The following is a 15,048-nucleotide window of genomic DNA, read 5'->3' as shown; positions in this document are numbered from 1 at the left end:
AAAACTGATATTTTTAGAAACAAAAATAAAAAAGATTTTTTTATATGTGTATCCACAAACATGTAAAAAAACTTCGTTATTTGTTCAGTAATATTCGGCTAAATCGCAAAACCTGGCAACTGACAATGCAAATAAGTGGGAAGTAGATATAATTCCCAAGGATATTTTATTTACTCTTTGAGAAAATCAGCCAATCATAAGCATCATAAGCGATTTTTCAGAAAGTAATGTCACACTGGCTTTGTCAGATTTTCAAACAAAACGTCGTTAAAGCGCTTAACTTCAAATCAAACTAAAAATGAATTTTGAATTTTCAATACCTTTGCAAAAAGATGAGCTTTTGGAATCTTCCAGTGGACAATACCATGTTGAAGATGTGGTCCAACCAAGGATTTTACTATCAAAACTACAGGGTCAGTGCATTCGCGACAAACTGTTCGTTACTTAACAAATACTTATCACTTTGTTATTTACTGAATTTACATTGAACTGATAACAGATGCAGCGCGAGCCTACAATTCGGACGGAGTGGAATATATTTTAGAACATTTTGATACATATTTCTCTGTAATTGTACATGGAACAAAACTAGAATGGAATGTTATAAATAAAGGTAAATATTTTCATTACCATTAAGATTGAACATTAAGAAAATTCACTGCTACTTTCGATGAGATTTATTTTATTGGGGAGTTGAATTTATTTCCTATTTTATATCTATCCATTATTATGATGATATGTTAAGCCACTAAAAATCTATTTTATTTTAGGGTATGAACACATTCTTAGAACAGTGAAATGTCTTTGCAATCAGTTGGAAGTTATTTTTCAAGAACAAGAAATAGCTACTGAAACAAGATGCAAATATCTGAATATTGTGAAAATGGTCATGTATTTATTTACAGAAATAATGAAAACAAAGGATGCTAAACTCACTGCTGATGTATGTTTATTTCCTATATATTGCCTTCCTATATAAAATATTGACATATAATTTTTCTTATGCTATGTAATATTTTCTTTAATTAATAACCAATTACTGAACTATGTAATACTAGCTTTTGCCCACGACTTTGTCTGTACGGAAGTAAAAAAATATAATAAGTTGCCTATGCATTCCTCGAGACAACTTTCTACATTTATAGCATACTAGCTGTGCCCGCGACTTCGTCCGCGTGAAATACTGTTTTCGTTAAGCATTTTTTTAAGGATTATTATTTTACTTGACCGACGTGCTATGCGTTGATGTATGGATGTAGACATAGAGATAGGTGTGCCACGACCGCACCAAATGGAGGTGTTTGGTCTCTACCTATCCCTCTGGGTTACGGGCGTGAATTTAGTTGTTGTTGTTGAGGTATTTTATTTAAACTTATAAAAAATTACAACAAAACAAATGGAACTTACAAAATATTCATTTACTCATATGCAAATTTTCATCCCCTATTCCCTTATTATATTGCAACATTAAGGGTAAAACTTTTACAAACTTTAAATGACCTATTTCTTAATATCAAATTAGCAGCCTAAAAAAAGTTATAAGCTTCTAACTGTAAAAATGACGATACGTCCATACAAATTTCCACCCCTACTTTTACCCCCTTACAAACCCTCTTTCACGATAAAAATTAATCTTTGTCTTTTCTCAGGCTCTAAGCTAAATATCAGTAAGTATAATAGTAAAGCATATTAAACAAAACATTCATTAAAACCTCACATATTGCGAAACAAATTTTCATCCCCTATTGTTATTTAGCACCCTTGTGGGTAAAATTTTTACAAACATCGAAATTCTTACTTATTCATATCAAATTAGCAGCATTAGAAAGAAGTTTCAAGCTTCTTACTGTAAAAATGACGATACTTCCATACAAATTACCACCCCCACATTCAACCCCTTACAACCCTTTTTTCGCGTTAAAAAGTAGTCTTTGTTCTTTCTCGGGCTCTAGACTAAATATCAGTAAGGGTAACAGCAAAACATATTAAATAAAACATTCACCTAAACCTCACATATTCCCAAACAAATTTTCATCCCCTATTGTTATTTAGCACCCTTGAGGGTAAAATTTTTACAGAAATTGAATTTCATATTTATTTATATCAAATTAGCAGCCTTAGACAGAAGTTTCATGCTTCTAACTGTAAAAATGACGATACTTCCATACAAATCACCACCCCTACTTTCAACCCCTTACAACCCTTTTTTCGCGTTTAAAAATAGACTATGTTGTTTCTGAGGCCCTAGACTAAATATTGGTTAGGGTAACAGCAAAACATACTAAACAAAACATTCACCAAAGTCTAAAATATTCCCAAACAAAATTTCATCCCCTATAGTTATTTAGCACCCTTGAGGGTAACATTTTTACAAAAATTTAATTTCATATTTATTTCTATCAAATTAGCAGCCTTAGAAAGAAATTTCAAGCTCCTAACTGTTAAAATGACAATACTTCCATATAAATTACCACCCCCACTTTCAACCCCTTACAACCCTATTTTCGCGTTAAAAAGTATCCTATGTTGTTTCTGAGGCTCTAGAATATCTGTGTACCAAATTTCATTTAAATCGGTTCAGTAAACAATAGTAGGCGACACTTCCATACAAACTTTCACCCCCACTTTCAACCCCTTACAACCCGTTTTTCGCGTTAAAATATAGCCTATGTCCATCCTCAGGCTTTAGACTATCTGTGTACCAAATTTCATTTAAATCGGTTCAGTAGTTTTGGCGTGAAAGCGAGACAGACAGACAGACAGACAGACAGACAGACAGACAGAGTTACTTTCGCATTTATAATATTAGTAAGGATTTCATCAAGATCATTTGGTACATTCTAACAAACTTGCCATTTTAATATTAGTAAGATTTATTAATTAATTTTGTAGAATTCTACAAAGTTGACATTAGGTAAGAAAGGTAAAGCAAAGAATACAGATGAAGAATTCTGTGGTTGGACAGAGTCTGACAAACTGGAGGCTTTGGTGGCACTGCATATGTTGGTCCAGCAGCCACTTTCACGTCTGTGGGACCCACCACTAGCTGAAGACAACTTTGTTGTGTGAGTGTACTATTTTCTTTTTACATAAATTTACAGTCAAAGAATTTAATTCAATACCCACTTAAGATTTAGTAGTATGTGCACTTTTCCCATTATTGCTTGTTCTAATTCTGATATGGTAGTTCCATAGCTTCATGCTGTCATGTTTTGTTTTAAGACAAGTGTTTTGGTGGTGGAAACTTACAATTAATTAAAACGTAATTAGATTATTTTTTCTTGCAGCATGGTAGCTTATCCATGTTATAAGGCATTGGAGGAGCAAATTATAAAAAACAAAACTGTAAGAGACACTGTGTTCCAAGTGCTAGGAGTGCTGGTAAAAAAGTACAACCATGGTACTGCCTGCCTTATTAAATTAGTTCAGGTATACAAATATAACAATTATGAAATAAAATAAATTTGATTTAAAAATTTGAAATATTTTGTTTTTTATTTAATTTATTTTAGATTCTAGAAATAGCGGAACATGCTGTATCACCTATTTGTGCTGGTGTTGTACAGTTGACGAAAAATTTCGGACTTGGCACCTTTGGACCTCAAATGGTAAGTATTTTGAGACTTCAAGTATTTTTTTAACCCTAAAAGTAGTTTCGGAGGGTGCTTTAATTAGTGACATATGACTATGAATGGTAATATAAAAAAATGTGAATTATTTTATTTTTCTTGTGCATTTTAGGTGCGTGAAATAGAAGTATCGTTAGCATCAACGGAAGAGGATGCAGGAGGCATGGGTACTGAGCAAGGCGCCGCCAGAAACTACGGCGCCTTCCTACTGGAGCTTACTAAAGAACTGCCCAAAGAAATGATAAAGGCCATATCAACATTGCAGCCATATTTAGAAACTGATGAGGTACAAATTATTTTGAACTTCACTATTATGAAAAAAAAAATAGCAAAAGCTGGAAGGACTTTATGATGAACTTAAACTGACATCGTATCACTTAATCGTAGATTTCGATTCGCCATTCGCTTATTAAACCATATCCTACTGCTTCGAACTTATTTTAAAAGGTTATTGTTGGATTTATGCAACTAGTTTTCCTTTCAAAGCTTGTTGTATATATTATAGTCACACTTGTTTAGTCTAAATCAGGGATTCCCAAAGGGGTTGATATCGAACTTAAAGCATTGCTTATTCTCACTCTGTCTTCTTACATTACCTATCTGATATCTGACCTAAGTCAGAATGAATAATAACAATAATAATAATTGATCTTAAAAGTAGGTTAAAAGGTCATGGGGGTCTGTGGTAATGGTTCATTTTGGTAAAGGGGGTTACTTGTCCAAAATAGTTTGAGGATCCCTGGTCCAAATGTTTATATTATGTTTGCAGAGCTACACGCTGCGTATAACAGTGTTGGGCATGATGTGTGAGGTGGTGAGTGTGGAGCTGCGCGGCGAGGGGTTGGGGGAGGAGCAGCGCGTGCAGAGAGACGACTTCCTCGACGATCTCTACGACCACATGCACGACCTCTCCGCATACGTCCGTCATAAGGTAACTCATCAACAAAGCGAGGTAACACAGTAAAGAATAACGTACAGCGGAGAAACAGAAGACAATAAAAAGATGATGAAAATAAAAAGGAAATTATAACGCTTTCTTTGCTCTTTCGGCGAATTTAGGTGGTCGTTTTCCCACCTTATAAATAAAAAAAATAAAACTTTAGTATCTATTGTATTCTACTAATGAACATCAAGAAGATATGATGGTAAATAGTCAATGATATTAGCTATTTCAGGATTATATATCCAGCTTCAGTAAAAAAAAAATCGGGCAAAGCTACTGTTAATTTATATTTCGATTTAAAGTAGAACTTCTTTAATAGCTTGCTTTGCGTGTAATAAAGATTTTACAGTATTAGATGATGACTTAAAATAACGTATCGGTTAAGTGCTAAAGTAATAGTCCCGCGCTGGCGAATAAATAGTCTTTATAATATCGATGAAGTTAGAAGTTAATTTGTAAATACAGATGGCGTAGTACTTAATTTTTATTAACATCGATCTCCGTTACGTTGGAAAGAATGTTTTGATTTTTTTAGTTTATTATTGTTATAGGTACTTCAGTTCTGGTCGCGGTTACAAAGAGAGAACAATGTACCAGTGAGCAGACAGCACGCGGTGCTGGAGCGAGCCATCGGACGCCTCAAAGATAAAGCTGCTTTAGTCAGGAAGGCGGCTATACAACTGCTTAAGGTAATTGAAAAACCTTGTGAAATACCGCGACCACACAGAAGACAGGCGTCAAGTGGAAGTAATTCCAAGTACAGTCTGATGAGTTTGGTGCCGGAGGTCTAATTTTAGTCCCCTTCCCACCCCTTTTCTTATAAGGAAAGGATGAAGGTAATGTGGATTTGATGGAGAAGATGCATAGCAAGGTTATTCTCTTTTTGTGCGTCTCCGCCTTCGTCGATTAAGGGTACGCAACGCATCTGCAATTGCGAATGTCTATGGGCAGCAGTCGCTTCGCCATTTCGGCGAATTCATGTGGCCGCTTGCTCGTTTGCCACGTTGTTGTTATATAAAAAAGCTTTTATTTTAATATTTGTGCTTTCACTATACGCGCCTAATGTTATAAAGAAATATCTTTTTTGAATTTGAAACAACTTTAGTCGTATTTATTTAAAATATATTTTGTGATTTTTCTGATCATATTTTACAGTTTGTGATATCGTTTTAGGTTTTCCTTGAATGCAATCCATTCTCTGCACAGTTGAAGTTAGATGTTTTAGAAGAACAATTAGCAAATGAGCAGAAAATATTAGATGATCTCCAAAAGAAACTCAATCCAGGGCCGGACCCGGAACTAATAAAGAAATGGGACAAAATCGAGAAAGATATCGTGGATACGATAAAAGAGAAAATGGATACACTTACGCAAGACGAGCCTGAACTGTCGCAGGCGACGGTTGAGAATTTATATGATGCAATACGTCGCAGTTTAAAAGAGAAGAATTATTTTAAAGCTTATTTAATAGTTAAACATACAGAAAGGCAGTATCCAGATGCTAAACTACTCAGATGTGATATGCCTAAAAGTGATCAGGTATGACTGAAAATGTTTTCTTCTCATAAACAAGCTGTCGCCCGCGACTCCATCCGCGCGAAATTAACAAATAACGTAATAAATAGCTTCCAGACTATTTTCCACATCTGTGACAAATTTTAAAAAGACCCATTGAGCCATTCCGAACATACCTTCAAACAAACATCCATCCATCTAAACATACCCATTTATAATATTAGTAAGAAGTAAGATTTAGAACTGAGAAAATTTTATATCCACTAGAAATATAACAGGTTTTTTTTTACATTTGCCTGGAAAATATCTTCTGCTGTTAGAAGTAAAGAAAAAAATAATACTATTATTAATATAAGCATAATTAATTTGTAGATTGATTACTTCGTCGCATTGCTTCGTAACATTTACATAATTCCCGACCGTCGACAATCTATATCATCAACGCAGCAATGCGATAACGAGATAGCGCTGTACAAACGTGTGGAAGAGAAGGAGAGCATCGTAGCCTTCCTGCAGGAGTCGGTACACTTCTGTAGGATGATATCGGAGGCTGTGCCTCTTGTGAATTCTTTATTAATGTCTAAACAAGCTGGAGATGTGAGTGAGGCCATCGACTTCTTCACGACAGCTCACCACTTCAACATAGAGTCTGCTAAAGTGGGTGTAGCTAATATGTTACTGCTTGTATGGTCACCAGATCAAGTAAGTATATAAGTTACTATCTAACATCTCTATATATATATATTATTTTTATATTAATACCTACATCTTATTAGTGTATTTACAATTTATGTAGTATAGGTGTTGCCCACGACTCTGTCTGTGCGGCATTAAAAAAAGAACTTATTAAGTAGTTTGTGTTCTTCCAGACTATGTTCTATGTCTATGACAAATTTCATCAAGATCCGTTGAGCCATTCTGGAGATACCTTGATATATCCATCCATCCATCCAAACATTCGCATTTATAATATTAGTAAGAGTAAGATTTGTAAGAAATTAATAACTGTTATAGCAATCCCGTGTTAATTAAAAATACAAAAGTCAATGTTATGTTATGTATAGTGATGCAACGGAAGTGTCTTACCGGAACCAGAAACAGAAACAGATGTCAAAAATAAATTTTAGCAGAAACGGAAACGGAAACGGATGCGGAAACAGAAGTGTAAATAATAATAAAAAACATATTTACAAAAATATTTTTTTCTGTAAAAACAGTTTGTATTCGTTTTTAATTTATTAAGGCATTGGATATCGGTGTCCTTTAGCCTTCAATGTATGTATTTTTACTGCACTGCAATAAGTTAAAATACGCGTTTTTTTTTAAATTTATTTTCAGGAAACAAAATTACACTATTTACAAATTAAAGTTCGCCAAACCACTCGTGTTGACAAACGACAAATATATTTCTAACTATATAATGATGATGATATATTACATGGTTATCACTTATTCAAAAGTACATTTAATAACTCGTAAGTATGAAATAGTCACGTTTTGCCAGTTGTCAAATTTTATATGGACAACAACTTGACAGTTTACTCCAGCAAGAGAAACTGATTGTTTCAAACAGCAGCAGAAAATATTACGCGCTTAAATTCACAAAATAGTACGTAAACAAACAAATGCGACAAGTGCCGAAAGGCCGCGCACGGAGTGCGCGTCTCGCGCCGCGCATTTGGATCTCTCAGCCGTTGTAAAGTTCCGTTTTATCTCCGTTATAAAAGTTGCGGAAACAGAAGCAGAAACGGATGTTGAAAAGCACGCGGAACTTCCGCACTTGCGGAAACGGAAACAGACATCCGTTGCATCACTAGTTATGTACAATACAACTAGAATTTTATCAAAAATACGTAAAAAAAACAATTATAACGTTTATTTTTAACCAGAAGGCATATTGATGTAAATTATTACCAGGACAAACGTGAATCAGTAGAGCGAGCGTACAGAGAGATGTATCTGGAATGTGACACTCGTGCGGAGCGCGCGCGCGCATTCACCATCGCTAAGAACCTTGTCACCTTGGTGACACATGTCGACCTCGGCAGTGCACTGGCTCTACAACATCTCATTGACAAGTGGGTCACTAAAGAAGACATCACTCCATCTATTATACAGGTATTATATATTGCACATCCCCACCCCATCCCTTTACATACTTAAAATTGTGTTCCGCACAGCCATTCGTACATTGAGCCTTAAAAGATTTTTTGGAAACCATAATAATGTTCTTAATAAACTCAAACCCCAACATTCAATGTACAAGTAGTTTTTAACAGTTTAAAAGTCCGCAATAGCACTAGATTCCGCACGAATGACACCCTCGACCTATGCAATACCACAACCACATAGAAGATGTGAAGTTGAATTATTTCTCAGTTTTGTATGACTAATGTAATGACAAAGGCCAAATTTTAACCCACTTTCCCTTCCTACTTTATATTTCAACGTAATTACTACAAAAAAAAACTAAAGTTTACTCTATTTTATGTCAAATCATGACAAAATATATTCTTTTAGGTGTTTTGGGAAATGTTTTTAAAGAAAATCGATGGTACAACAGACGAGGACAGTTACGCGGCTCTATCTTTACTGACTATGATCTCTAAAGCCAAGCCATCGGTTGCTCTTGCTAATCTAGAAGTCATACAAACACATGGACTTACCGGCGATTATAATACAAGAAATTTTTGCGTACAATTACTATCATCACTATCTAAGAAGGAACAAAGATATCCAGTAGATCACTCCATTATGAAATCCGTATTCGATAGTTTAATGGAAGTATTCAATAAGTTTAAAAAGTTTACTTCGTTTGCGGCGAACTCTATTGATCTTATATACGCTATATGTGATACCCCGGATGTACTCTGTGAAAAACTATTGGTTGAGATGTATAAGAAAATTGAGAAAGATCCAGTGAAAGATAAGGAGAGTGAGGAAGAAATTAGCGTACCATTGGAACTCTTGATTCGATTTGTGTTCACGCTGGGTCATATCGCGCTGCAACAACTCATATATCTTGATATCACCGTCTACAGCGAACTTAGGAAACGCAATCAGGTAATAATACAAGCGTATATTAATTTCTTGCCAACCATTAATCATAATAATAAAAAAATATATAATCTTATATTTATGTAACATACAGACGGGGAATTTAATTCCCTACCCATTATTCAGTAATTTCTATCAGTGTCAGAAGAATTTCCCCTAAGGCCCTATTTCCCCTGTATAGACCGACAAGGATATTTGACCTGATCCCGTGGACAAAAGTCAAACTTAATTATGACTGGTATCTAGCGCCCTTCTGTCAACGTCTAAATGTCTTTTTTTTACGCCATTTTCTAAGCCCTTGTGATTTTGATTTTTTTTTTCTGATAGAAGTCACCGCAACAGTAGCGCCTCTCATCGGTTAAGATAAGCTTGTCGTACTATAGTGATTAATGAACGACACAGTTTGTTGTACGATATTCGGTATACTTCACGATTGTCTAGGTGCGAGAAGAGAGGAAGGCGGAGGAGAAGCGTAAGAAGAAAGCGGGAGTGGGATTCGCGACTCCCGCACGTCGCGGCCGCTGCGATGACCTGCGCCGGCAGACACTCATGAACGCCAGCAACGCCAGCGCCTCCTCACGCGGTCAGCGCTCCGCCAGTGTACTCTCTAATAAGGCATCAACGGTAATATACAACTTTTTTTCAGTCATATTGATTCATATGTTATGCAAATGAATGCAAGAGTAGAGGAAGACCTAAGACAGAATGGATGTATTATGTTATATGTGTAAGAAGAGAGTGAATTCCAATTTGATGGATGATAAATTAGAATGTACATGCTTTGCCTCGATTGCGAAAATTCAGGAAGATGTTGCGTTACTTTCTTTTGATTTAATCCTCTTATTCCTTCGCTACTTAAGCGAGAGATTATATAATGATTTGATATATTTTATATTCCTTGTTGTAGGTTAGGGATTCGCAAAGTAAAGCATTGCTAATTCTCACTCTGTCTTCTTCTGACCTAAGTCAGAATGAAAAATAATAATATTTGATCTTAAAGTAGGTAATTTGGTCATGGGGGTCTGAGGTAACGGTTCATTTTGGAAAAGGGGGTCACTTGTTTAAAATAGTTTGGGGATCCCTGTTGTAGGTGAACACAACGATGACGGAGGAGGAGGCGGGGTTGGAGGGTGCGGTGGCGGATGACGCGGATGCGGAGTACGTACGCGCGGTGTGCGAGCGGGACGTGGTGGCTGGTGGCGCCGCGCTGGCTCGCTACACGCCGCTACTGCGCTGGCTGCTCACCAACACCCGGGCTTCGCCCCGCGCACAGGCCGCCGCCGCACTCACATACACCAGGTACACATCTCTATTACAGGGGATTTTAACCCATTATTTACCCCTCTTGATCATTAAATCTTGTGGTCTGACTTTAAACCATTAGATTTCCGTTTCGTATGTTCTCAGTATACAATGTACTATTAGTACAGCAAATTGGTAATATTGGATATTGTAATAAACTTTGATATCTCCAATTATATACAGATTTATGCTGGTGTCGAGCAGTGTGTGTGAAGAAGGCCTGCAACTTATCGTCACAGTTCTAAAGAAATCTAAGAATGTATCGCTCAGAACAAACCTGACCATAGCCTTCGCAGATCTCACTCTACGTTTCCCAAATCTTACACAACCTTGGACGCATCATATTTACGATATGTAAGTAATCAATTCAAGAAATTATAACTAATGAAAGAAGTAAGAAAATACTCTGATGTAGAAGTGAATATAAATCAAAAGACGCAATTTCTAATTAAGGTTGCTATTTCTTTCTTTTTGTCTCTGTCATTTTCCTTATTCCTGTAATTGTAAATATTTCAGCTTGAGTGATGAAGAACTCGAGGTGCGTCAATGTGCTGTCAAGATGCTGTCATTTTTAGTGCTACACGAGATGGTGCGCGTCAAAGGTCAGATAGCTGACATGGCGCTTTGCTGCGCTGACAAGGACTCGCGCGTCACCGCCATGACGCGTTTGTTCTTCAAGCAACTGTCACAGAAAGGCAACGCACTATATAATGTTATGCCAGACATTATATCAAGACTCAGTGATCCAGAATTGAATGTTCCTGAAGAACAGTACAGATATATCATGAAGTACGTAATTATCTAAAGTATTATTATAAAAAAGAAACTTAAAAACTACTGCACCAATTCAGTTAATTCTTTCGACGCTAGGAAATTGGTATCGCCGAGTTACTGTGATTGTTTTTTTATATCTACCTATCTAAGAAAATAACTAAAAGTAACGAATTAATACAAATTATTTATTTTCAGATATATAACATCACTTATACAAAAAGACAGGCAAATGGAGGCTCTCATAGAGAAATTATGTCAGCGGTTCAAATTATCAACAGAAGAAAGGCAATGGCGAGATTTGGCGTACTGTTTGTCACTGTTCACATACAACGAGCGCTCGCTCAGGAAGTTGATAGAGAACATGGACTGCTACAAGGACAAACTGCACTGCCCCGGTGTCATGGAATCCTTCACTGCACTCATGAACCACACTTCCAAAATGGCCAAGAATGAAATAAAGGTTTCTTCATACATATCTTTCCTTAGTTTTGCACAAAAACAAACTCAGTTTTTAGATAGAAAATTTCTTTTTCATAAAACAAAATTTTTATGTCATTTTCACTTGACTTTCAGCAGACTATAAATGTTTGCAAGAGTCAAGTAAAGCTGACAACGTTAAATTAAATTAAATACATAATAAATGTTATAACAGGCATTAGTAACAGAGCTAGGCGACAAGATAGAAGAATGTTTTGCTGTGCGGGACGCGGAGGAGGGCGACAGAGATGGCAGCGATGGCGCCGACAAGCATGCAGCACCTAAACCTACACCCAGGAAGGCGCCCCGCCGCGGCAGGAGACGGTCCACCTCCAGCTCTGATGAGGAGGTACATTTAAAAAATTAATTTCGCTTCTCACTTCATAATTGAAAATTGAACAGAAAAATATCAATATAAGAGCTATATTTTAGCTTGTATCTTGTTTTGAAAATTTTCGAAATTATTGCGAGCGAGCGTCAAATGACAGTTCTCCAGAAATATTAGATTACGGTAATAACAGATTAATGTTTGTTTTTATCATAAATTTATAGAATGAGCCACCGAACAAACCACCGCAAACACCACAGTCCGTAAGGAAATCACGAAGGAAACCTGCCACAAAAAACAAAACTCGAGCAGCTGATTCAGAAGACTCAGGTATGTGTTTGTATTACAGTTATAAGTGTTTATAATTCCAAAATAGTGATGTAGAAATATCTAAAATGCAATTTTAATTCTGTTTGCCAGCTCATTTTAAAAAGAAACTATTTTTAATTTTTCAGACGATGACGACTTTGAAAAGAAAACAGACGACGACGTTTTCAAAAAACCAACGACACGAAAGGGGACGCGGAGGCGAAATTAGGATTCGCAAACATAATTGTGCGTTTATTTTCTGAGAGAAATACATATAAATAAAATGTTTGACGTTCACCTTTGTCTTATTATTTTTCAATTACAATAAAAGGACACAGCACTGGAAAAAATAATTTTAGAGCATTAAGAAATTTTTTCACAATTTATTTAAGTACTGTACAAAACCTCCTTCATCCTTACAAAACGTACACGGCCTGGTAAAAAATTTTCATTGACTACTAAACATGTTTAGGCTAAAAGACACCGATATCCAATGCCTTAATGAATTATAAAAAAAAATGTTTAGATGTCATTATTTGACATTGACATTTCAATGTTTATGTTTTTAATTCCTGTAACTAAATGCTTTTTCTGTACTTAACCTACTTTGTTTTAATAATTAAAGTGAACACTAATCCAGTTATGATTTTACAACATGTAAAGGCTCGCTGCGGTATTTACCCTAGATCTACAATACAGAAATTTGCAGTTCCTGATGATAAAGTGCCCTGGACCGTTGAATATAAAGAATACAATCCTCCAAATTACACATCACCATCAATTCATGGCAAACCATGGGCAGATCCCGATATTGGTACCTATTACACTGTTATGAAAATAAAATTGAGCAGAATAGTTTGTACTTAAATGATATTTAAATAAAATATGATATTCATATTTTTATTATATTCATACAGATGAGCCTAACTTCAAGCCAACATGGAACAGTATAGATGGAAATGTGAATAGAAAAAGTCACATGAGCAACTACACTATAACTAATGGTTACCCAATGAATCCTGTTGGTAGAACTGGAATATGTGGTAGAGGAGTACTTGGACGATGGGGTCCAAATCATGCAGCAGATCCTGTTGTTACACGCTGGAAAAAACAAGCTGAAAGTGACATGAAAATAACTGAAACGTAAGTTTTCTTTCTAACCAATTTGTTTATAACAATGTTTATGTTCATTAAATACAAGTATTGTATAGGATGATAATTTCAGACCAATTCTACAATTCATAGCAATAAAACGTGGTGATACTGGAGAATGGGCTCTGCCTGGTGGTATGGTTGATCCTGGAGAAAAAGTAGCAGTGACTGCTGTCAGAGAGTTTCAAGAGGAAGCTATGAATTCTTTAGCTGCTACTGAAGGTTTATACATGTTTATTCTTTCCTTTTACATAACAATCAAATTATTATACATATATAGAGTTCATCATCTCCGTCCTTATCCCACGCACATATGTTCAGTGCACCAGGTTTTCATCCACCATATCAATCCATCTTCTGTTATCTCAATTGTCACTTGACTCTTCTTGATCAAATCACCATTTACTAAATCCATCCGGCCCCAATCCGCCTTCTACCGGTGTAACACTCCACACTCATAATTAAAGTACTCCTTGTTTGTACATATATAGAGCACTTATCCTGAATTTATTCCTATTGTGTACAAAATACAAGTGTACCCTTTTCCTTTGCAGAAGAAAAATCGGAATGGAAACAAAAATTTAAAAACTTCTTTAACGGGGGAGTGGAAGTTTACAGTGGATATGTTGATGATCCCCGAAACACTGATAATGCTTGGATGGAAACAGTTGCATACAACTTTCATGATCATGATGGCACTACAGTTGGTGCTCTCAAACTGAACGCTGGTGATGATGCAGTAGGAGTTCGTTGGGTTGATATTACTCCAAACATTAAATTATATGCAAGTCACAAAGATATTGTATCAGAAGTATATAAAAGATTACTTCAATAAAATCTTTTTATCCTTATGATAAAGTTACGAGAAAATTAAGTGGAAGTTTTCTCAGTCTTAAACCCGAGGCTTTAGTTGAGATAACGGATGTTGTATAAAGGAAGATCTGAAGTAATAGTAAAGACTTATTTTATTTACTTAGTTTTATTTTACCAATTAAGTAAATACAAACTTACAACTACCTCCTAGTTGCATTAAACAAAAATAACAAATAACAGCTAGATTGGAATTCCACCTCTAATGCTAGAAATATTGTAACGCGAGTTATTTTTCTGATATAGGGTCTAGTAAATAATTGAAGAAAATGTCTATCATACCCAATTTTTACACACCTGTTATTTGCCTTTATTTACTACCTAAAGTACCAACTTATTTCTATGTTAGTCATCGTAACATACACACTTTATTTCTGAGATCCACTAATGTTGGTCCCTATTTATTTAACCTATAAAAAAAGAAGAGATTTTCACAGAAAGCAGTAATTTCGAATTATAATTGCACAAAATAAATTTAATTTGATTCTGTTCAAAATTATTAATGCCAATAATTATTTTTAAAGGTTGATGTTAACTTTAATGAAAGCCCTGGTTACTTACAGCTAATGTTAGGGAGGTACCTAATAAAATGACTAGTTACTAAAATTTAAACTACATTATGAAGATTCATCTTATGTTTTGTAGTAAAACTTACGTCTACATAAGAAATAATAGATATCCTTAGAAATACA

At 35.4% G+C, this 15,048-nt stretch overlaps 2 protein-coding genes across 3 annotated transcripts; both read left to right on the top strand.

Annotated features, from left to right (window-relative positions):
• The first annotated feature begins 251 nt into the window (after positions 1-251).
• LOC106717723 (condensin complex subunit 1) lies at positions 252-12,597 on the top strand. Of its 2 annotated transcripts, none has more exons than XM_045680411.1 (21): positions 252-413; positions 500-613; positions 771-943; positions 2,893-3,065; positions 3,288-3,429; positions 3,513-3,608; positions 3,742-3,915; positions 4,399-4,560; positions 5,124-5,261; positions 5,746-6,111; positions 6,460-6,789; positions 8,005-8,205; positions 8,608-9,150; positions 9,586-9,768; positions 10,235-10,443; positions 10,630-10,800; positions 10,963-11,235; positions 11,416-11,680; positions 11,873-12,043; positions 12,250-12,355; positions 12,481-12,597. In XM_045680411.1, the coding sequence occupies exons 1-21, from the start codon at positions 299-301 to the stop codon at positions 12,561-12,563; spliced, it is 4,188 nt and encodes a 1,395-aa protein (XP_045536367.1). In that variant the 5' UTR covers positions 252-298; the 3' UTR covers positions 12,564-12,597. The 2 variants fall into 2 exon arrangements, with proteins under 2 accessions (XP_045536367.1, XP_045536366.1); XM_045680410.1 differs by having other exon boundaries at positions 11,873-12,046.
• Positions 12,598-12,882: 285 nt separating this feature from the next.
• On the top strand, positions 12,883-14,438 carry LOC106717943 (ADP-ribose pyrophosphatase, mitochondrial). Its single transcript, XM_014511913.2, has 4 exons — positions 12,883-13,148; positions 13,252-13,477; positions 13,560-13,708; positions 14,041-14,438. The coding sequence occupies exons 1-4, from the start codon at positions 12,917-12,919 to the stop codon at positions 14,319-14,321; spliced, it is 888 nt and encodes a 295-aa protein (XP_014367399.2). The 5' UTR covers positions 12,883-12,916; the 3' UTR covers positions 14,322-14,438.
• The last annotated feature ends 610 nt before the right edge of the window (positions 14,439-15,048 follow it).

Source organism: Papilio machaon, chromosome 13 (assembly GCF_912999745.1).
Source record: "Papilio machaon chromosome 13, ilPapMach1.1, whole genome shotgun sequence".
Taxonomy (NCBI): Eukaryota; Metazoa; Arthropoda; class Insecta; order Lepidoptera; family Papilionidae; genus Papilio; species Papilio machaon.
The sequence above is the reverse complement of the archived record's forward strand: the minus strand, read 5'-3'. Positions and strand labels throughout refer to the sequence as shown.